General features: G+C 38.2%; 1 protein-coding gene across 3 annotated transcripts in view; it reads left to right on the top strand.

The window, feature by feature from the left end:
• Positions 1-22271, top strand: part of mbc (dedicator of cytokinesis protein myoblast city) — a 67012-nt gene that overhangs the window by 34749 nt on the left and 9992 nt on the right. For 2 of the 3 annotated variants that reach the window (XM_089738907.1, XM_028181210.2), the window contains exons 19-33: positions 5868-5972; positions 7361-7549; positions 8324-8544; positions 9225-9457; positions 10475-10627; positions 11442-11745; positions 12250-12421; positions 13010-13258; positions 14305-14467; positions 14977-15120; positions 17585-17683; positions 18428-18592; positions 19880-20029; positions 20414-20526; positions 21759-21883. In XM_089738907.1, the coding sequence (XP_089595033.1) occupies positions 5868-5972; positions 7361-7549; positions 8324-8544; positions 9225-9457; positions 10475-10627; positions 11442-11745; positions 12250-12421; positions 13010-13258; positions 14305-14467; positions 14977-15120; positions 17585-17683; positions 18428-18592; positions 19880-20029; positions 20414-20526; positions 21759-21883 (2585 nt within the window). The remainder of the gene's footprint in view (positions 1-5867; positions 5973-7360; positions 7550-8323; positions 8545-9224; positions 9458-10474; positions 10628-11441; positions 11746-12249; positions 12422-13009; positions 13259-14304; positions 14468-14976; positions 15121-17584; positions 17684-18427; positions 18593-19879; positions 20030-20413; positions 20527-21758; positions 21884-22271) is intronic. The other variant, XM_089738908.1, reaches the window with a different exon arrangement.

Here is a 22271-nt window from a genome sequence, read left to right as displayed (position 1 = left end):
TGGCAGATTAATAGGATTTAAGATAATTTGACAGTTCGCAAAAATTAGTTCTATCCTTCGCCAATGCAGCAGAGGTCTGTTTCTTCTTTTTTATGCATGGCAATTGTCTTTTTGCGACGCCTTTGTTGCCAGTGTTATCTTATATATAAAATTCTCGTGTCACAATGTTAGTTACCATACTCCTCTGAAACCGTTTGACCGATTTTTATGAAATTTTATATGCTTGTTCAGTAGGTCTGAGAATCGGCTACTATCTATTTTTCATACCCCTAAGTGATAAGGGTTGTCCACCCTTAACATTTATATTTGATTTTTTAGACGTATTTTTTTTGTTATAATGAGGCATTATGTGATTAAATGAAGTTTTTTTTTCTACACTAGAAATTCCCTAGAAATCTTATATATGGACAAAACAACGTTTGCCGGGTCAGCTAGTCTTATATAAATGTTCGATATATTAAATACACGTGTACATATTCTGTTATATGAAAAATGATTCATTCGAGTTTTTAATCGATTTAGATGAAACTAAACGAAACGAGATCAGGTTATTTGCTGAAACTATTCTAGTGGACTCATTGAAAAAAAAAAAAAAATCTCCAAATTGTACATTTTCACAAATGGTAAACCACTGTTATGATAGTTAAACCATTTTTATTAAGCCCGAAGAAACTCTAAATTTCCATAATAAAACAATACACACGAGCAAAGCTCGGCATCATCTATTGTTATTATTTGATCGATTGTTTATTGAATGATATGTGCTTCAAATCGTATCGTTGAGTACTTCGACTGATGCCGGACAGGTAACTGAGCGTACGGGCTCAGCTTGAGAGAATTGCTAAGACTATCCCTATCCCTACTGCCTTAGGGCAGTGCTTCGCTGAATCTAGCACCGGATCGGAAACGCGACCAACTGAGAAGATCCGGCGAGAAACTCAGTGGGCTGTGTCTGTTTATGGGTTAGTTCACTCGTCGAACTCTTCGTCGTATTTGACGACTACGATGACCGGTACCAACGCGCCCCTATTACATACAAGTAATCATGTAGATCATATTTTTTGCGGTTTTTATTACGCGGTTTCCATCGTGGAAACTTCTTGTGAGCATTTGCAAAACGTGAGCTATGAAAAGTGTATGTCCTCTCCTTATGAAATTCTGATTGTTTGTCTTTTCAACAAAACACTATGTCCATAAGTGTGGTTGATTAAACAAAAATAAATACTAAGGTAATTAATTAGTTGAAGAAACAGTAACACAGAATATTGTTATAGAATTAGAATAGATACCAACTGAAATCGGTCTTAAATTTTTGATTCAATTAAAATAAAAGTTTTTCTTTAATAGATATCTAAATGTTTCTTTGCAATAGAATCAAGTGATCTTGTACACAATTTTTTCGAAGATCATTGAGTTTTAAATTTTTTGTTTATATTTTTTTTTGTAACCATATATATTTGTGACGTCCGTTTTTTAATGGAGCTTAAGATGTTTTTAGCGTAAGTATAAGTTTAATTAAGGGCTAGTTCGCATCGGGATTGCTTCGCGAATACGAACAAGTGGTGTTATATGAGACGAACATTCTTGCGTATCACCCGAACTATGTGGTTACGTCATATGATATACACACGTATGACGTAATCACTAATCGAAGTTAAAATCCCCGCCATTCGTATTCGAGAAGCTACCCTTATAAAAGTTCTAATTTTTAGCCCGAATATATTACTAGGAAATATTAATTGAATACAATTAATAAACATATTAACATCCATTTTGACTCCAAGGCATTCACTGTTCAATTTTCACGGTGTGAGGAAATGGTGCGTTCGCTCCTGGCCTTTTCATTTTCGATTATTATTATTATTTTTTAATTGTATTTTTTGACTTGTTTTTTCGTTTATTGTAAATATTTTTACTAAAAAAGTAAATATTTGAGAAAAGACAAAAAAAAGCCCGCTGAGTTTGTTTCGCCGGTTCTTCTCAGGACTGTGGCTTTTTTTGGTACCAGTGGTAGAGTTTACACTGTTATTTATATTTTGACATTCAACAAGTGTGTTATACTGGCATCTAAGTTGAAATAAATGATTTTGAATTTGAATTTGAATTTGGTTTTCGAAGCCGGAAAATATTAACTATTCCGTGATATAAATTCAAAATTATATTCATTACTTTTAGTTATGGTAATTTCGTGTGTCTCACTTGAAGCGAATATACCTAACTCTAATATGAACAAATCTGTAAATAAATAAGTATAGAGAAAACAGTTGAGTACATTACTCTCCGGTGTTTGTCAATCGATTGATGACTTTAGTGTTGTCAAGAAAAATATAATTAGAAAAGCAAAAGAGCATATCGCACCTATTTAGAATTGAAGTGGCATGACATATTTAGAATTGACATATTTAGAATTGAAGTGGCTTAATCAACATTTTTAAGAAAATGAGTTTTATATTTATAACCACTTAAAGACGTGTATTCTATTAGTTTGTAAAATTAAATTTTTAAAATGAAAAACCAAATTTATATTAGTTAGAAAAGCTAGTTAGTAAAGAACAAAGTACACTTTCCGTCTCTTTTAAAGCAAGCGCATTCTTTAAGGTATGTGCCCTATGGCTTAAAGTATTAAAATCAAAACTGAAAATATACAAAATTCCTCAAATACATTTTTGGCGTTTATACAAAAAAAAACATGAACTTTGGATTAAGCGACCTCTATTCTAAAGGTGCGATATGTGTAATGTAGTTGAGTGAATACATAAAATGAGTGTAAAGTGATTGATTATCAATCTAATTTCGATCACAGAGCCAACACAATTAGACACAGTTTTGTATGATCGTAATTTCATAACCTCCCAAACTCCATTATCGCGTCTTATGTTCCATTATCTCACACCCTATGGATGCCGCATCGTTCAATTTAATGTTTCCTAGTAAAATCACGTGAACAAAGTGTTCGTCAATAACATTGTGTACGTCCCGTGTTCAAAGCCACTGTGTAATGGTATGTAAGCACCTCACTTGTTATGTGTTAATGTTTGGTCTCTGTCGTTCAGTCGATAGTATCGATTTGTGTATAATCGATTTTGTTTAGTCTCTTTAATTCGGGCTGTCGAGTGGATGTTCTCAAGAAAATTATCAGTTATAACATAATAAATAAAATAAAATAGAGATAAAATGACATTAATTGTGTCGTGTCTAAATAGACTTAAAGTTTATTTAAGTATAATCGATTAAAATGCTTTCGTATTCTATACGAATCGATAGTATTGACTGATTTTACGACAACGAAGTACATATGTTCGTGTACGCGGAATCAACACGAGGTAAGCACAGCACGCCGATGCATGAGGCCCGCCACACACATTTAAATGTTGTCTTAATATGTCATAGTAGAGTTAGAGATGAAAATATTTAAAGTTCTTTGTTTTAATTGTGATTTTGACTGAACTCGAAAAATGCTATAATAAATTTAATTTTGATGGTAATATTAGTAGCATATCGAGGGTAGAAAGGTTGTTTGTTTTACGCGAGATTTATCTTTGTAAATAAATATGCGTTCTATTTGGTATTAGCTTAGCTATCTAGTATTAGCATCTATTAGTTATTAGCATCACCAGTTCGATGTTTTTAATTATTTGAATTTCAATTAAGTTTACCCCGTTCAAATAACAGAAGGAGATTTTTTTGATATTTTTTCCAAATTTTAAGCTTATATGGCTCTCCTGTTAAGTTGCAAAAATGTCGCTCAAAATAAAAACCTCTCGAAAATCTTAAATAGTTTATTTATCGTTGAATGACCAGTGAATAAAAACAAATTCAATTTTGGACATAAATCACAATGAGAATAAAGTTCATTGCCATATACATATATGTAAATGTAGTCGTCGCTAGTTTGAATTCAATTTCTATCTATTCCATAAAATCGAAACACTAATCGATATTTTAAACTAAAGGTGTTTTAAACATAGTTACTAACCGTATTACGTAAAATGCATGCAGTAGATTTGGTAGGAGCTAAAAGACGAACAGAAAAAAATATTAAAAAAAATGTCCCCCGTCGCACCCGCATCGTGAGATGTGCACACAAATGTAAGTTCTAACTTGATTATAAATAAATACCAAAATCACCTGTCACTGTAAAAAAAATCTAACCTATCAATCACTATTTTCCTTATTAATATTTATTTATAACTAATCTCACTTTGTGTGCGAGCATGTAGTGTGTTCACGTGTGTTCGTGTAGTGTTTGGCACAGATCGTAAGCGAGGTTAACAAATCAAGACGTTTGGGAAACAAAACAAATAAAATATAGCGTTTATTTTTCTGTTTCATAGTCCAATGGGCAGTTAAAATCGACTACTTACCTATATAAGTATCAGTTAAGTTACAAAAAACAGAGATCATAATTTCAGTCATAAAAATGAGCTATCGTCTGTTATTTATGTAACTAAAAAGTGCTATCAACCGCAAATATTACTATTGACTTTATTTGTTTGTTAGACTTTGTTTGTTTGTTTGTGTTATATACACGATTTATATTTTATTGTCGTTTGAGTTCAAACTTTATACAGCTCTTGATGCTTCAGGTCTGATTACCAAGTCAATATAGGTACTTAGCGAATTATTTGGCCGTTGATTCAATAGTTTTAAATAATAGTAAAATTGTAGTAAAATAGTTGTAAAATAATAGTAATACTATTATTTATAGTAGATTTTTTCTAAATTAGAATTGATCAAGCTCTAATCATAATACAATGGCAGATGTAACCTTAGAAAAAAAAACTAAAGGTCACATCTCATTAAAACATGAAGATTTCAAAAAGTCGGTATCGATCTTATAATGTTTATGAAAAAAATAATTAAATTCAATTAGAATGACGCTTTACTAATATCCGTCTTCTTGTGTGTCTGTCTGTCTGTGTGAAAATTTAAACTAACATTTTCTTATTGTCACACGTTATCGTCTGTTTTACGTATTTTATTATGTTCATTATGTGTTTTTTTTATATATTATTTTTGTGTATCGCTCACATATTTTATATTTACATTATTATATGTAACTACGTTTAATCTTATTACAATATGTTTTATTTTTTTACTATAATTAGGGTAAATTTCCGTTCTTAATCTTATAACGATAACGGTGAATATCTCTTCTTAAATGTAACATGGCAACTTTGCAATTGATGTTTTTTTTTTACTTTTTTTTATTAAAAATTAAAAATGCAACAAGCGAGCCATCGATGTCGCTTGAAAACTAAATTGTGTGCAAACTCTTGATGTGTTGCATGTTTGACACACGACAGCTGTCAGTTTGACGTTTGAAGTGACATTTCGAAACTGACAGCTATCGCGTGGGACGGCCGATCATTATTAAAGCATAATAAGCTTTGATGGATTTAGAATGAAGATTAAAATTTTTTTTTACACTTTTTTAATAAATGTTTTAATTTTTTTTCGTTAATAATGGTCGGTCAAGTGTTTGTGTACGTTTTAACTAATGCCCGAATTACGGAAATAGAGTCGGTTGCAATTCGATATCTAAGTGAATTGAATCTAGATACACGTCTATTCTGGTATTTTTTTTCTTAGATATCAGTGACTTACAGCTTCTCCACTTTTTTCCCAAATTAAATTCTCGTAAAGCCCTAATTTGAGGGTAATTCAATACAAAAGTATAAATGGGAATTCATACTAAATTAAAAATGTGGATAAGTTTTCAATAGATGCTTCTGAAAATATTTAAAAAGATCCATGAAATTGAAGATAGTAAGAACAGACGATGGAAGGTTCTCGTGAAATCACACATAAAGCATTTGTATTACGGGCGTTAGTTGCGTGCACTAGCTTAGTGTCGGGTGTGACAGTGGTACCGCGAGACGGCGCTCAAGTTGCGATTGGTTGGCAAGGCAGCGAGACTCCTAGGCGAGGACACTGCGAAACTACACGATCCAACGCATCACCAGCAAATCGTATGTATAATAACATTATGATATGATATAATATATAATAATGATATGACATAATATGATAACGATATGATATAATATAACAACGATATGATATAATATAATAACGATATGATATAGTAACATTATTGCTTTCACACGCGGCTGGATAAGGGCTATGCGATTGTGATTAGAGAGAAAAGAAATGACACTTCTAAACCAGGTTAATCGTTATTATAGTACAGGAGACCATGGAAGATCAACCTTCACCTATCAGATAACTTGATGAGACTTTTTTTTTTTTATCATATATAATTTATTAACAAACATGCCTATGATAACTTGACTGTTTAAAATTTACATAGCTATTTTTAATTAATTTATTTTTAATAGTTTTTAGTATTTGTTTTTTCGTAATAGGTTAATTAGATTTAGCTTCGTATCGAGATATAGAAGGGAAGATATGAAGTTATAATAGGTACTTGTTGTTGAGAAATAATGCTGATTGCTTTGAGATTGTCCAAAAGTATTACTAGTGTGATTATGAATAACAGTTAATTTAGAAGTTGTACGCTGTGCTTTTACGGGCGTTTTATAGTGTCGATTCGACTAATTCTGACGCAAAGCTCTTATTCGTGCTAGACAGCAAAAACATAGTAAGTTTTATAAATTGTTCGTGTTCACAAAATATATTATTATTGTATTAAGTAGCTTGTGAGATTTCAGGTGATGCATATCAGTTGAAAATTAAAAACTCACAAAACTTATTTTACGATGTTTTTCGTTCTCATATTATATTACCATGTACATAACTATCGGTTCGCGATCGTATCTCGCATTGAATTTTAAACGACTTTCGTAATTTTGGAATATGGAATTCGTTTAAAATTATAACATGCTTAAACATAATCTGCATACATTTTACGCGGTATGGTGTCTATGAACAGTTTTAGGAATATATATACTAATAAAGCTTTTAATTTCAAGCAGCGTACTCGAAGTGTGTGATCAAGGTTTGTTACTTAGATAAGACCCGGTTAAGGTTACGTAACACATAGCAACAATATTCTTAAATTCTCAATTACATTTAAAAGAAGCTCAGAGTTCGAACGATTTCCATTTAATACGTAGGTATCTGAATTGGTGTAAAATTACTCTTGAAATCACTAAATTATCGAACACAACGAATGTTCGAGTTCTTTACTTGTTAAATATTATTAACTGCAAATACTCCCGACTCGTAACATTAGTTGGGGCAATATCGATTAATGGGTTTTAGTTTTTCGTAATTAAAATATAAAATCGCATCGAAACGAAAGAGGTGTGTTAACAAATTAAGCATCAATCAAAATATCTAGATTGGGACGAGTGTCTTTAGCGATCGCTTGTTTGAATTGTAAATCTCTGGTTAGGTGGAACTCTGCGTGGAAACCTTAGGCGAGGTGTTGACGCTACTCGCTCGCGATGACGTGGGACCCGTCGAGAATGATCGAGCGGAATTAGCTAGAAGACTACTGCCCACAGTATTGAAAACGGCCACCGTGATGATTCAAGAGAGGGGGACCGAGGAACATCCTAGCTCGTCCAATGAGAACATTGTTGTGAGTATGCGTTACTCGCGTTTATTGAATTGAGACCTTTAGCGCTGTTTGTTTTGGAAGATGACTAAGGAATCACTGGAGAATGGGCAGAAGCATTCTCCGTGTACCATACCATCATATTGCGATCACCAACTGCTATTTACTGGCAAAACTTATTGTGGGTGGTAAATACACGGATTCCACTCTACTAATTTATGCCTTGAACTTAGGATGCGTTCTTTCTTGAAGAATGTGACGACCGCTATAGAATGCAATTGAAACTTTTGACTCGTGTCTCAAGGTGAGTGGCGGCATCCACGTTAGGTCTACGGACTTCGGTAGCCTTTGCAAAGCGGGTAGGACGTTAGCTGCTTCATCCATTTAAGCATAGAAATAAAATAGCTCATGCCTCCGTATTCCTCCTACGATACAGACAGCACACTCCATTAGCTACTGTTTGTTAGCTTTATCTAAGACTAGTTGTACCCGTCCGTTTCGCTGGGCATTTCAACTTGACATTATTACTTCTCGCTCCCACAAAGATTCTCATCATTAACGCCCCCGCAACTGGTGTAGGGAGTCCAACACTCATATAAATATTAGCCTATCTATTAAGTACATGTATTTTCTACATGGATACCAAGTTTCAAGTTAATCAGATGCACAGTTCAGTAGTTATAACGGAACATCCGTAAAACCACTGTAGATTTATATATTAGTATAGATATAAGGATACATATTTTATGAAATTTAATATGATAAACAGTATTTTTCTTTTTTTTAAAACCACAACAGCGACGAATAGTTTCGGTACTGGTCGACATGGTGCGGCAAATGTCCGAAGATCAGTATTCTATGGTGGTGAAGGCGCTTGAAGCGGAAAATGCCGGCGGATCGGGCTCCCTAGTTGACGACGCGCTGGGCCTGATAGTGATGTTGGTTCAGCGACCGGTGTTCAGACCGCACTGGGCGGATATGCTACATCTACAGCATTATGTGATGCTTCATGCTCTGAGGTAAGAGGTTTGAAAGTTTGAGGTTTGAAGTCGTCGTGGCTTAAAGGATAAGACGTCCGGTGCATTCGTGTTGAGCGATGCACCGATGTTCGAATCCCGCAAGCGGGTACCAATTTTTCTAATGAAATATTTACTTAACAAATGTTCACGATTGACTTACACGGTGATGGAATAACATCGTGTAATAAAAATCAAACCCGCAAAAATTGTGTGATTACTGGTGGTGGGATCTCTTGTGAGTCCGCACGTGTAGGTACCACCACTCTGCCTATTTCTGCTTGTGGGGCAGCCGTTGTAACTATACTTGAGACCTTAGAACTTATATCTCAAGGTGTGTGGCGAATTTACGTTGTAGATGTCTATAGGCTCCAATAACCACTTAACACCAGGTGGGCTGTGAGCTCGTCCACCCATCTAAGCAATAAAAAAAACAGGTTCTTAATAATAAATCGTTGCTCAGAACTGTTTTGAGTGTCTCCGTGATCGACAAGTTGAAGATTTTCGATTTGATCGTGAACTATAACATGTACCGACCTCAAATTTAAAACCAAATGTGACGATTTTCTAAGTTACTGCGACGATAGATTGTCCTTTCAAAGTTACATTTTCCTTTAGAATTCACGAATCGATTCTTCCAACGGTACTTCTTAGTTGAAAACTTAATTTTCTGTCCACAAAAGGCTGCTATCAACGACCATTCAAGACCGCCTCAACACGGCCGAAGACACGGAGTCTCTGGCCAAAGTCCGCGCACAATGCAAGGCCTGGTTCAGTGCCGGGGCGGCCCTGGGCACGTCGGCGCCTCTCCAGCTGGAGACCTTGACCGCAGCGAGGAAACAACGCGTCAAGCAACTGTACGGGGACATAAGAAGGGGCTTAGCGCAATGCCTCAGCGACATGTGGTACAGCTTGGGTATGTATTACCTATTATTTCTGCCGTGAAGCAGTAATGCGTTTCGCTTTGAAGGGTGGAGCAACCGCTGTAACTATATTGAGACCATAGAACTAATATCTCAAGGTGGGTGGCGCATTTACGTGGTAGATGTCTATGGGCTCCAGTAACCACTTAACACCAGGTGGGCCGTGAGCACATCCACCCATCTAAGCAAAAAAAAACTTATTTATATATATATATATATATATATATATATGGCCTCACGCTGTATATGTGTGGTCTTCTAATCGGGTTGGGCCAGTGAAACAGCTGATGGCTTCACACAAACTTGATTTTTATTCAGTCTTTCTTAATGCTAGTGGTCCCTGAAAATTCGACTGTAATTACTAATTTAAACTATAAGCTTGAACTTGAGGCTTATTATGGTTCTATTGTCAAAGACTAATAAACTTATATAATCACAGATGCCGCTAAGACTACACTATAGACAAATAATATTAAAGACATACAATACTAATCTATTCTCAATATGACCACAAACTTTAACGCCAAGTGGGCTTTGACCTTGTCCGCCCATCTAAGCATTAAAAAAAAGAAGTAAACTTAATTGAAATTCGATAAAAAATTTCGAACTGTTAATGCTAATATAAAAAAAAAGGCACCTTTAATTATAAGGATAAATGTCGCTTAAACCTAAGAGCCTTTCACCTGTCGATATCATTTCGAATACCTGTTACAATTTCAGTGCTCACGGATGAGCACGGTCGGTTGTGCTCGGTTGTATTTATTTATTTATTTATAGTTTATGCACAAAACAAAAGTTGTGCACAGGCGGACTTAATGCCATGGGCATTTACTTCCAGTTGACCATAGGGTGGTGCAGAGATAATGCATGCTAGGTGCATTAACAAAAGAATAACAAACAACAACAATAAACAAAAAAAGAACAAAATCAAAACAAAAGTCTTCCTTAAAGTAACATCTCAGTATTATAGAATACACATATTATTATAAGTGTATTTTTATCTTTAACAGGCGAACACAAGCGCTCCTTCATACCGTGCCTCGTCACTCCGTTCCTCGAAGTCAGTTTCTTACGCGACGACGAAGTCCGGAACACTACAATACCGATATTCTTTGACATGATGCAAACAGAATACAACCACAGTGTTGCCGGCGGAGAGAAAGGTAAAAGAAATGTGCGCGTGCAACTTCACGCACGTGAATGAAGTGAAATTTCTTTTTCGATGTGTAGTGTAGTATTATGGTTTTCTTCATTTTTCATCCTTAAATCAGATTGCTCTTGTAATAGAGAATGCTGTGTATAAGAGATGCGACACCTTCAACATGTATATTATATATATGCACAATTTTAGTATCCTGCTCTCCTCTAAATTCTCTATAAGTGTGGGAAATTTCATACTCGTCCGTCCGCGCTATTTTCGTAAAAAGGGGTACAAAGCTTTTGCTTCACGTATTAATATATAGATTACTAGCGACCCGCCCTCGCTTCGCTTCGGAAACTGTAATTTATTATTGATTTCTCCACAATTTAATGGATGTTATTATACATATAAACCTCTATTAAAAAAACCGCATCAAAATCCGTTGCGTAATTTTGAAGATTTAAGCATACATAGGGATATAGGGACAGAGAAAGTGACTTTGTTTTATATTATGTAGTGACTAGACAATGACCAAGTTTCGCTCGGTTTTTTTTTTCATAACACCAGTTTGTTGTCTTTAAAGTGGTTAGTTGCCCTTATTCGCCAATAGATGTCGGGACGAGTCATAAAGTTAATTATCGATAAAGTTGATTATTGAAAACACGAATAAAACAATATTTTCTGAAAATAAATCGTAGCTAGATCGATTTATCGCCCCCGAAATCCCCTGTATACTAAATTTTATGAAAATCGTTGAAGCCGTTTCCGAGATTCAGATTATATAGATATACAAGAATTGCTCGTTTAAAGGTATGTTGTGATAATGTGATTTACAGAGAACTACTTGAAGGAGCTAGAGAGCGAGCTGATCGACAAGCTAGATGTGCTGGTTGAGCGGGGGTGCGGTGACCTGCAGTGGCGGGGGCGGTTCGTGACGTCGTGCGGCGCGCGGTGCGACGCGGCGGCGGGCGCGCTGCGGGCGTGCGGGCTGGCGCTGGTGGCGGCGGCGGCGCGGCAGCTCGACACGCTGCTGCAGTACCGGGCGGCCGCGCTGCGCTCCCCGACGCCGCACCGCATGCACCTCACCACCACCGTGCTGCACTTCTACCAGGAGATCGAGCGCCCGCACATGTACATACGGTATGCTGTGAAACCCCACAACGAACTTTTACTGCTGGTAGGACTTCTTGTGAGTCCGCACGGATAGGGACCACTGCCCGGCCTAGTTCTGCCGTGAAGCAGCAATGCGCTTCGGTTTGAAAGGCGGGGCAGCCGTTGTACTGAAACCTTAGAACTCATATCTCAAGGTGGGTGGCGCCATTTACGCTGTAGATGTCTATGGGCTCCGGTAACCACTTCACTTTTTAAGTCGTCGAACCCGTCCCTTGCGACAAAGGGCTCGACGAGTAAATTAACCCACAGACACAGCCCACTGAGTTTCTCGCCGGATCTTCTCAGTGGGTCGCGATTCAGATCCAGTGGTAGATTCTGCGAAGCACGGCTCTTGCTAGGGTTGGTGTTAGCAACGTCGTCAGGTTTGAGCCCCGTGAGCTCACCTATTAAGGTTACGCTGATATAGCCTCTCAAGGCTTAGGTAGGGAAAAAAAAAGTTTAATTTTGGGACACGTTGTATATGTATTGCAGGTACGTCCACAAGCTGGCCAGCATGTACCGCGCGGCCCAGCAGTGGACCGAGGCTGGGCTCACGCTGCGGCTGCACGCGAAGCTGTTGTCCTGGAGCCACGACCCGCTCCCGCCCAGACTGCGCCATCCCACGCTCAACCACGACGACCACACGACGCATAGAGAGCTAAAGGTAGGCTGAAGAACCACTTCTTGTTCCTTACAAACTTGATTGATTGATTGATGCGTGGACGAGCTTACAGCCCATCTGGTGTTAAGTGGTTACTGGAGCCCATAGACATCTAGAACATAAATGCGCAATGCTTCTAATGCACAATGTATTTTCAGGGATTTTTTGGCGGGAACGCGAGGAGTGAAGTTGTGTGATTTGTTTTATTTTGTCTATTTAGTGTTTCTTCAGGTTGAAATGTGTAATAACGGTGGTTTATTATCTATTTAGTATCTGTGAAAGTGCACAAATGTGGGAAAATAAAACAAAGCCGCTGGACGTAACTTCTCGGGATCCTACAAAAAGTCCACTGAAAAAGTCTCAGTAAATGACCACCATTTTACTGAGAATATATTCATCCCATATCATCTTATCTCATTTCATTTAATTTCATCCCAGTTGATTAATGTCTCAAATTAATCATCTTTATTTCATTTCTTTTCACTCCATGTTATCATTTTTCATAAAAATAAGAATATAAATTAAAATAAGACATGACCTAAAGGTCTTAGTTACCAGGTCATAAAATCCCTTAAAACAATGTATTTTCAGGAACATCTCTATTTTGAAATAGCTGAGCTCTTGAAACGCGGCGGACTCTGGGAGCTGGCGGTCGATATAGTCAAAGAGCTCGTGTCGGTTTACGAAGAGGAAGCTCTCGGCTACGGGCCGCTGGCGGAACTGCACAGTCAGCTGGCCGAGTTCTACGCTTCGATGCTGCAATCCCGGAGGTCGCATCCGGGATACTTCCGGGTCATATATCACGGGAAGGGATTCCCCGAGATATTAAGGAAACCATTGGTTAGTGATTATGTCTTAAGTGCTTGCTTTACTTGGAGTTTCTATGAAGGATCGAATCCGGAACGAGGTTATCCGACAGAGAACCACAGTTATTGACATAGCACAGCGGATTAGTAAACTGAAGTGGCAATGGGCTTGCCAGCTGACCATGTTAGCAGGACCGTTGGAGAAAATGTGTTTTTGAGTGGAGGCTGCGAATTAGCGAACGTAGACCAGAACGCCCTCAGGCTCAATGGAGATCGATTTATGCAGGTCGGCCGACAAGAAGTGGATGAGAGAAGCTGAGGATGGTGCTCAGTGTCGTGCAATTGGAGAGACCTACACCCATCTGGTTGGTTTAATGTCTCCGTCCGTCTAACTAGTGTAACCGTCCTGACTATTTCTGCCTCGAAACAGCCCTGCGTTCCGGTCTGATTTTTTTTAAGGGATTTTATGACCTGGTAACTGAGACCTTTAAGTCATGTCTTATTTTAATTTATATTTTTATGAAAAATGATATTATGGAGTGAAATGAAATGAAGATGATTAATTTGAAACATTAATCAACTGGGATGAAATTAAAAGAAATGAAATGGGATGAAATATAATCTCAGTAAAATGGTGGTCATTTACTAAGATTTTTTTAGTGGACTTTTTGGAGGATCCCGAGAAGTTACGTCCAGCGGCTTTGTTTCATTTTCCCACATTTGTGCACTTTCACAGATATTAAACAGTTAATAAACCACTATTATTACACATTTAAACCCGAAGAAACACTAAATAGACAAAATAAAACAAATCACACAACTTCACTCCTCGCGTTCCCGCCAAAAAGTCCCCGGTCTGATGGTTGGATCAGCTGTTATACAATAGAATAGATGTTGACCTCATCTCGCGGTAAGTGGTTGCATTGATGTTGTGATGTCGAAGAGTTACACTACACCCGTCACAGCAGGTTGTCCAACACCTATTTAATAATAATAGCTTCGAAATAATCTTCAATAATAATTTTTGAATAGCGTGACACAACCCTATTGTGCTTACGTTAAATTTTTAATTATCATTAGGGCTGCCTCAGCACGATACCGTCGCAGGGCTTCATATACCGCGGTAACGAGTACGAGCAACTCCAGGAGTTCATCGAGAGGATGCTGGACGAGTGGCCCGACGCGGAAGTGTTGCCGCGCCTGGACCCGCCCGGCGAGGATATCACGGAATCCGAAGGACAATGTATCCTTTTTCGAAAGTTTTCATCTCAAAAAAGTGCCGATTGGGTTTTTTTTTATTGCCCTTGTACGCATACGGCCCACCTGATGGTGAGTGGTTACCGTCGCCCATGGACTTCCAAGCCGCTGCCTACCGCATAATACCGTCGATTTTAAGATGTGTTGTATTAAGCGGGGATGCTTTGCGTCGAGCTAGTATGTAGATACGGTTGACCGTGATTTCGACATTGGAATCCTAATGGCAGTCTTTCAAACTGGAACGCATGACTGCGGGTTGACTGCTACCGAAGTCAATGAAATCTCAGTAGATGAGACCTATGAGACATTTTATTCAACTTCATCCCAATTGATTACTGTATCAAATAAATCAACCTCATATCTTTTTAGTGCATATAATTTTTTATATAACATTATAAATTAATACTTAGGCTGTGTGGTGCGATATACCTTCGCCGTAACCATTCGAAAAAATGGAATTACCATGTTACAAAATCCTTAATATTCAAACATTAGATCTTCAAATTAACGCCGTCGATCCGATAATGAGCGATAAGCTCAAACGTTTGTCCGGCAAACCCGTCGCCGAACAGATCCTGCAGTACTACAAGCACAACGACGTCGACAAGTTCTATTTCTCGCGACCCTTCGACCGGCCTGGTGAGGATCAATCAATCTAAACATATATTTTTTGGGACCGCGACAAAGGACCTCCCACTGAGCAGGTGATAATGCTCGCTAGGCCGACGACGGTCTTAATGTTGGTTTTCGGAACTAGTACATAATATGCGAGCTCATCTAGAAAACGTAAGCGAGAGACAGGCATCTGTCAAATATCTTGTGTTGTATGACGGCTACCTGTCACACATCGAATTAGCAGAACCGAGAATCGGTGCGTTTTTTTCTCTCTTATAAATATATATTTTGCTGCCGTGGCGTATTTTAGTATGTTTACAAAAGCAACAATAAAAATAATTAATGTCTTAATATCGTTTTCACGATGTAAAGATATATCTATCTATTTTTTTTTTCTTAAATATTTCTTTACCTATGAAGCTGTCGTTTAACAATACTGGCAATTGGAAACGTAATCTGTGTTTATGGCTGGCAATATATCCTAAATTCAACGACATTAATTGCGTGTGCGGTTTGAACGCTACAAACGAATGCACGACTCGCGTTTGCTTCTAATGGTTTTGAAATTTAGATTTAAAAAAAATTAACCCCTGCGTCGCCCGATAACTAAAGTCGACAACGACGAATTAAAGGCGATAGTGGAAGCTGATGATACTCGATCTACTGTTGTTAGCTAGCAGTAGCTATCAGTGGTAGCATCATAACAATAGTGGCCGTTTTTTAAACAACGGTTAAAACAACGAAGGTGTGTGTTCATACCATAGACCTATATGTAGGGACACGACATAATGTTCTATACGTACAATCGCTTATATAAATAGCACCCATTTTGAAGGCACATACATAAACATATATCTATCTCGTTCTTACTCAGCACTTTAACTCGCAGGAAAACAATATAACAGTATTTCAGTGCGTACATAAAATGAAACATGAATATACGTAAATATCTCCGTCTCCGTCTAATGAGGCCGAAAATCCGCCATGTTTAGCGCGCCAAATGTCATTGTCACGTCAGTTCGGCCGTCTGTTTTGGGTTGTACATTATTTATTGACTATGATATCGATTTAATATGATTGATTATATAAAATTTCATAATTTATTATGCTTAAAACATACAAAAATAATAATTAAAACGTATTTTATAGGATCTCAAGAAAGTCGATGTCCTAAAACTATTATCTATATGTATTTAAATTCATTATGGAGCCCTCATCCGAAAAATCCATTTTTCGGTCGGAATCTATTGATCATGACACTAATCATAAATACCACTTTAAAATATGTCATCAAAACATATTTAGACATTCTGTTTAGATATTTCGGGAAACAGGCTACCGACAAAATCTCTTCGGAACTATTTAAATAAAATAGTTTTATTCCGCAGTGAGTAAAACACTATTGTAAATTTGTTAAATATTTAATAATTCAGTGATTTTAGAGAGGAAGTCACAAGGAATGACGTTTGTAATTAATGAATAAATGTTCTGTAGGTGTTTTTTTTTTCACGCGGTCCCTTGATAAGTTTTAAATTTGAATCACTCTCAAGCGAAAGTGATTCAAATGGTGCGGCGCACCTTCCTTGGGGTGCGCTGCGGTAGTATGTTACGGACTTTAGAGTCAGCAAAACAATTAAAATAGATTGTAATAGTCTAAGAAAAACACGTACTCAAAATACGATAACATTTAGCATGCTAGAAATGGGCTGATGGCTTTGAACTACGCCATATCTTTATGTTTTGCGACAAACGACAACTTTATAAAATCAGTGTAGCAACTTTTAAAAATCATCATATCGTTTACTTGGCAAATTCGAAGGACGAACTTGTCTTAGATTTCACCCATCTAAATCATATCATATTTGCACATAACAATATACCTACTTACTTCCCATTAAAGTATAAATTCTACAAATAAATAATACTCAACAATATTTAAAATAAAATGAGCCAAGAACGTTTATCGATAAAACCTGATAACATTGAAATCTTTTGTACAGCACTAAAGCCGCCATGTTTTGTGGCCAGATGACGTCACAGCGGCACGAAATTTTGGTTGACGTTTCATTTCCATAGGTTTCCTACTTCATTGGTTCATACCCGATCATGTGGACCGAATGGTAAACAGTCGACGTCGCCCTAAACACTTCATTACGGATCCTCCCGATCCATTAACGGTGCTTTTAGGTACATCAAGCACCGGTCACCGTCAGGTACAACGAAGGGCTCGACGAGTGAATTAACCCACAGACACAGCCCACTGAGTTTCTTGCCGGATCTTCTCAGTGGATCGCGTTTCCGATCCGGTGGTGGATTCTGCGAAGCACTGCTCTTGCTAAAGCCAGTGTTAGCAACACTCCGGTTTGAGCCCCGTGACGTCACCTACACATGTCAAGGAGAAGCTAATATAGCCTCTCCAGGCTATCAGTATAGGTAGGGAAAAAAAGGCATGTTAGCGTCCAGTAATAGTACATTTGTATTCTTGCAGAGGAGTCGTTAAGCGACTCGACCGAAGATTTGAATAAGAACGAGTTCGCGAGACGTTGGCTCGAAAGGACTGAACTAGAGATAAGCGACAAATTGCCTGGTGAGTGTATACACGTTAGTCTATCGTTAATAATATTACACGTGTAGACGTTAATGCATTTTTTCCCCCTACCTGTTGACTGGTAGCTTAGGAGGCTATTCCAGCTACGACCGGATGGGTAGGTGAGCTCACGGACTCAACCTGAGTGAATTGAAGACATGACTGGACGAAGGGGATATGATACAACAAACTTTTATTACTTGTACTTTTTCGTCATACATAACTCCTTCATCACATGCAGTTTCTAAAGATAGCCTTTAAATCAAGTTTTTACGGTCTAATATGGTTTATAGGCGCATAACAACTTCATTCAATGAAAAAACTTAAAAATCTTAAAAATGATACTTAACCCCTCCATCCACTCATGTCTTCAATTGCTAACACTGGCCCTAACAAGAGTAGAGCTTTGCAGAATCCACCACCGGATCTTAATTGTGACCCACTGTCCGTAGCCCATCAAAAACATTAGCAGTCGATAAAATTGAACTATTGGCAATGGAATGAAGATTTATAATTCGAATCTCTATCACCTCAATAGTTTTACTAACGTCAATCCAAACACAAATTCGTTTTGTTTTTTTTTTGTTCAAATTTCCGAATCCCATTCAAAAAAGTACTTTGTACTTAGTTGTTACCTGTTGACGCAAATCGATTTTGTATTCGAATAAAAAAAAAGACACCTTCAAATCTTGAATGTTAATTTTCTTGTGACGTAATAATCGATTCCTATTTTGATTTTTCCAGGCATCCTGCGTTGGTTCCCGGTGGTCAAGCAACGCACGTACTGGGTCTCGCCCATCGAGGTCGCGGTCGAGTCGTTGCGCCAAACGAATAGGACCCTTAAGTCTGTAGCGTTTGAGGCCAGGAATCCCGACACTCCCCTCAATCCGCTCACAATGAGATTATTGGGTAAGCGAATATGTACCTTAATGACTGTTACGCAAGACCTCGCCGGGATGGGCGACGAAAACAGGCAGTGTAGCTTACTGGGAGAAAGTTGTTTTTTGAAGTGAAACTTCTGTTGGCGCGTTGAGAGTAAAATTTAACTCGCGACAGATTCGTAAAGGCTAGGGAGAGAAATATATTATACAATTTAGGGAGTGGGAAAATAGACAACGTCTCGCGAACTACTCGTCCGTGGTGAGAGGGCAAGTACAAACCGAGCTAGGTCGTTTCTCTTATAGACAGCTTTTCCTATTACGAGAGAAATTTGATTTAAGGATGAAAAATGAAGAAAATCACATACCCACCGCAAAAGAAGTTTCACTTCTTTCACGCGCACCATTTTTTTTTTCACCATGATTTCTTTGTCTTCGTTTGCTTGCCTAAGTGAATGAGGAAGCTCACGGCCTACCCAGTATTGAATGTTTATTGGAGCCCATTGACATCAACAACGTAAATGCCGCCACCCACCTCGAGACGTAAGTTCTAAGGTCTCAGCTATTTTAGTAGAACGACTTTCGCGGCTTTCAAACCGAAAAGCATTATTGCTTCACAGTGGTGGTGCTTAACTAAGCCACGTCACAATCCGAGTATAAGCCGCGCCAATAACTGACAGATGGTAGGGTCAACAAATAAAAAGAAAGATAGAAATAAACAATTGTTTATTGTAAAAAAAATTAAAGAAACAAATGAGAATTTCTTTTCTTTAATTTTTCGAGATTTTTTTCCTCTTCAAGGTACTTAATAACGTTATACACGATTTCGCGTGCATCACTGTGAAGGACTTTTCCTCGTTTGTGAGAGGCCATACTATTTATCAGTCAGAACTGATATTTTATTTGTATGCTGTACGCGCCGTGTGCGACTAAAGACAGCAATAGTCTAGAGTGAGAGCGCATGATCGCCGCCGCCATATTTTTTTTTTTATTGCTTAGATGGGTGGACGAGCTCACAGCCCACCTGGTGTTAAGTGGTTACTGGAGCCCATAGACATCTACAACGTAAATGCGCCACCCACCTTGAGATATAACTTCTAAGGTCTCAGTATAGTTACAACGGCTGCTCCACCCTTCAAACCGAAACGCATTACTGCTTCACGGCAGAAATAGGCAGGGTGGTGGTACCTACCCGTGCGGACTCACAAGAGGTCCTACCACCAGTAATTTAGATTCGTTTCTTTATTGGCGCGGCTTAAACACTGAACTACGAGGTTACGTCACGCTCACGTCACGCCACGTCACGCCTACGTCACAGGTATCCTCGACTCAGCTGTGCAAGGCGGCATAGTGAACTACGAGAACTCGTTCCTGACCCCGGCCTACGAGAGCCGACACCCGGAGCACGCGGCCCTGCTCGTCGAGCTCAAAGATTTGATCGCCGACCAAATACCGCTGCTCAAGTTCGGTGAGTGTATCCCGTCTCACTCTTCACACGTTTCAGAGTCGTCGAGTGCGACAAGGATGGCAGATCCCGTTTCCTAAACCGCACATCTCTAGACTGCATATTTGTAACTGTAATATTCTCTCCGGTTTCTCGCCGGATTTTCTTAGTGGGTCGCATTTCCGATCCGGTGGTGGATTCTGCGAAGCGCAGATATTGCTAAGGCCAGCATTAGTAATACTTTCGGCTTGAACCCCGTGAGCTCACCTATACGCTAGGGTAACGCTAGTCTAGTCTCTCAAGGCTTTCATCGTAGGTAGGAAAAAAAAGTAACACCCATACATGCTTACAAACTTTCGCGCTTATTATATTAGTATGATAATGATTGTGATGTTCTGTGTGCTTTAGGCTTAGACGTTCACGCCAGCCGAGCTCCGCCCGCGCAAGAGGAGATGCACGCGCATCTCATGGAACGGTTTCGAACCGTACAGAAGCACGTGCACCAGAGATACGGCAGGAAGGTTCGTTAATACGTATCGTAATAAGTAGAGGTCGGAGTAAATAGATTGATTTAAAGTCGTTGACGTCAAACGTAGAGGATAATATGGATATGCCTCCAAAATACCGGAACTTCATATTTATTGTGATATTTGTTCCGCAATTTTGAAATTAGTATGAATCTGTGTTTAAGGTGAAAAACGTACTAATAATATTAATCTACGCGACCAGTTCTAGCTAATGGTGAAAGAAATCAGTATTTTATTTTATACAAAAACACCTTGGAATAGTTTGTATTTTGTCGTATTTTGTCCCTTTCTGTTGAATTAGAAATGACGCTTGTCAGTATGAGACAAAACTTAGAGTTTTTTGTTACTTTATCTCATAAATATAGAAATTGTATCCGATGAGGATTGAATTTTTTTTTTTCAATTATAAAAAATAATTATTATGGATAAAATGGCATGTCCATATTATAATATCTTGACGCAAGTATATAAAATCAATCTACCTACTCCGCCCACTGGTAATAACCAATCGAATTGTTGAATCAGCTAGACTAAACTAGATTTTATTCTCTTGTAGTAGTGGCCGTCGATGGATGGGGTCGCGTCTCATCACCGTTCGCTTCCAAGGCATATCGAGCGATGTTCTCATCATTAGAGGCGGCTGTTGGCATTGCGAGCACAGCTTTTTTATTGCTTAGATGGCTGGACGAGCTCACAGCTCACCTTTTTTTTTTTTTTTTATTGCTTAGATGGGTGGACGAGCTCACAGCCCACCTGATGTTAAGTGGTTACTGGAGCCCATAGACATCCACAACGTAAATGCGCCACCCACCTTGAGATACAAGTTCTAAGGTCTCAAGTATAGTAACGACGGCTGCCCCACCCTTCAAACCGAAACGCATTACTGCTTCACGGCAGAAATAGGCGGGGCGGTGGTACCTACCCGTGCGGACTCACAAGACGTCCTATCACCAGTAATAACGCAATCTATAATTTTGCGGCTTTGTTTTTTACTACACGATGTTATGATATTTGTTACAAATTTTTAACTGTAAATGGCTCGCCTGTGTAGTTACAAAAATGTCGGCCAGATGATCGCATGTCACTTATTTATTTACAGTGGATTTAACGATGATGGCTTGCTACGATTATGACAAGTAACGGTTAAACGTTTTTGTCAGAAAGTTCCAGACTTTGTTTAAGAATTTCATCACAAAAATGTATAGAAATTTTTTGTTAATTTTTAGACTTGCGACTTTGAAACGGAATCGCAAGAAGTTCAACTTCGGATAACTCTGAGGAACAGCCTGCACACGGACACCACGAGTACACTCACTAACAATCGTATGTCCGATATATCAACCGGAAACGAGTAAGTCTTAGCTACACATTACTTTGTGGCCGATAGTACTTGAGAGTTAGTGTGGTCGCAAATATTTTATTTCAGTAAAAGTTTTTATTCGCGCTTTCTTCACATTAATAAAAAGGTAAAATAGACCTTATTACAGCTATACCTAAAATATATTGTTAAATGATATCATCGCTGTATTAGTTCTACCTTAGACAAGGTCACCGATTTGAGAATGTAAACAGAATGAAATCACTCTCATTACTCGTGTGTATACAACGATGAAATAAGCGATTTCAGGACAGCTTTAGCGAGAGTCAGTTTTCTAATAAAAACTTTGAGGGTACTTTCAGATACGTTACAAATAAAAGACGTACAAGCATTTAAGTTGGAAGGTCAGAACATCAATTAT

This window comes from Bombyx mandarina, chromosome 26, assembly GCF_030267445.1.
Source record: "Bombyx mandarina strain Sakado chromosome 26, ASM3026744v2".
Lineage (NCBI taxonomy): Eukaryota > Metazoa > Arthropoda > Insecta > Lepidoptera > Bombycidae > Bombyx > Bombyx mandarina.
The sequence above is the reverse complement of the archived record's forward strand: the minus strand, read 5'-3'. Positions and strand labels throughout refer to the sequence as shown.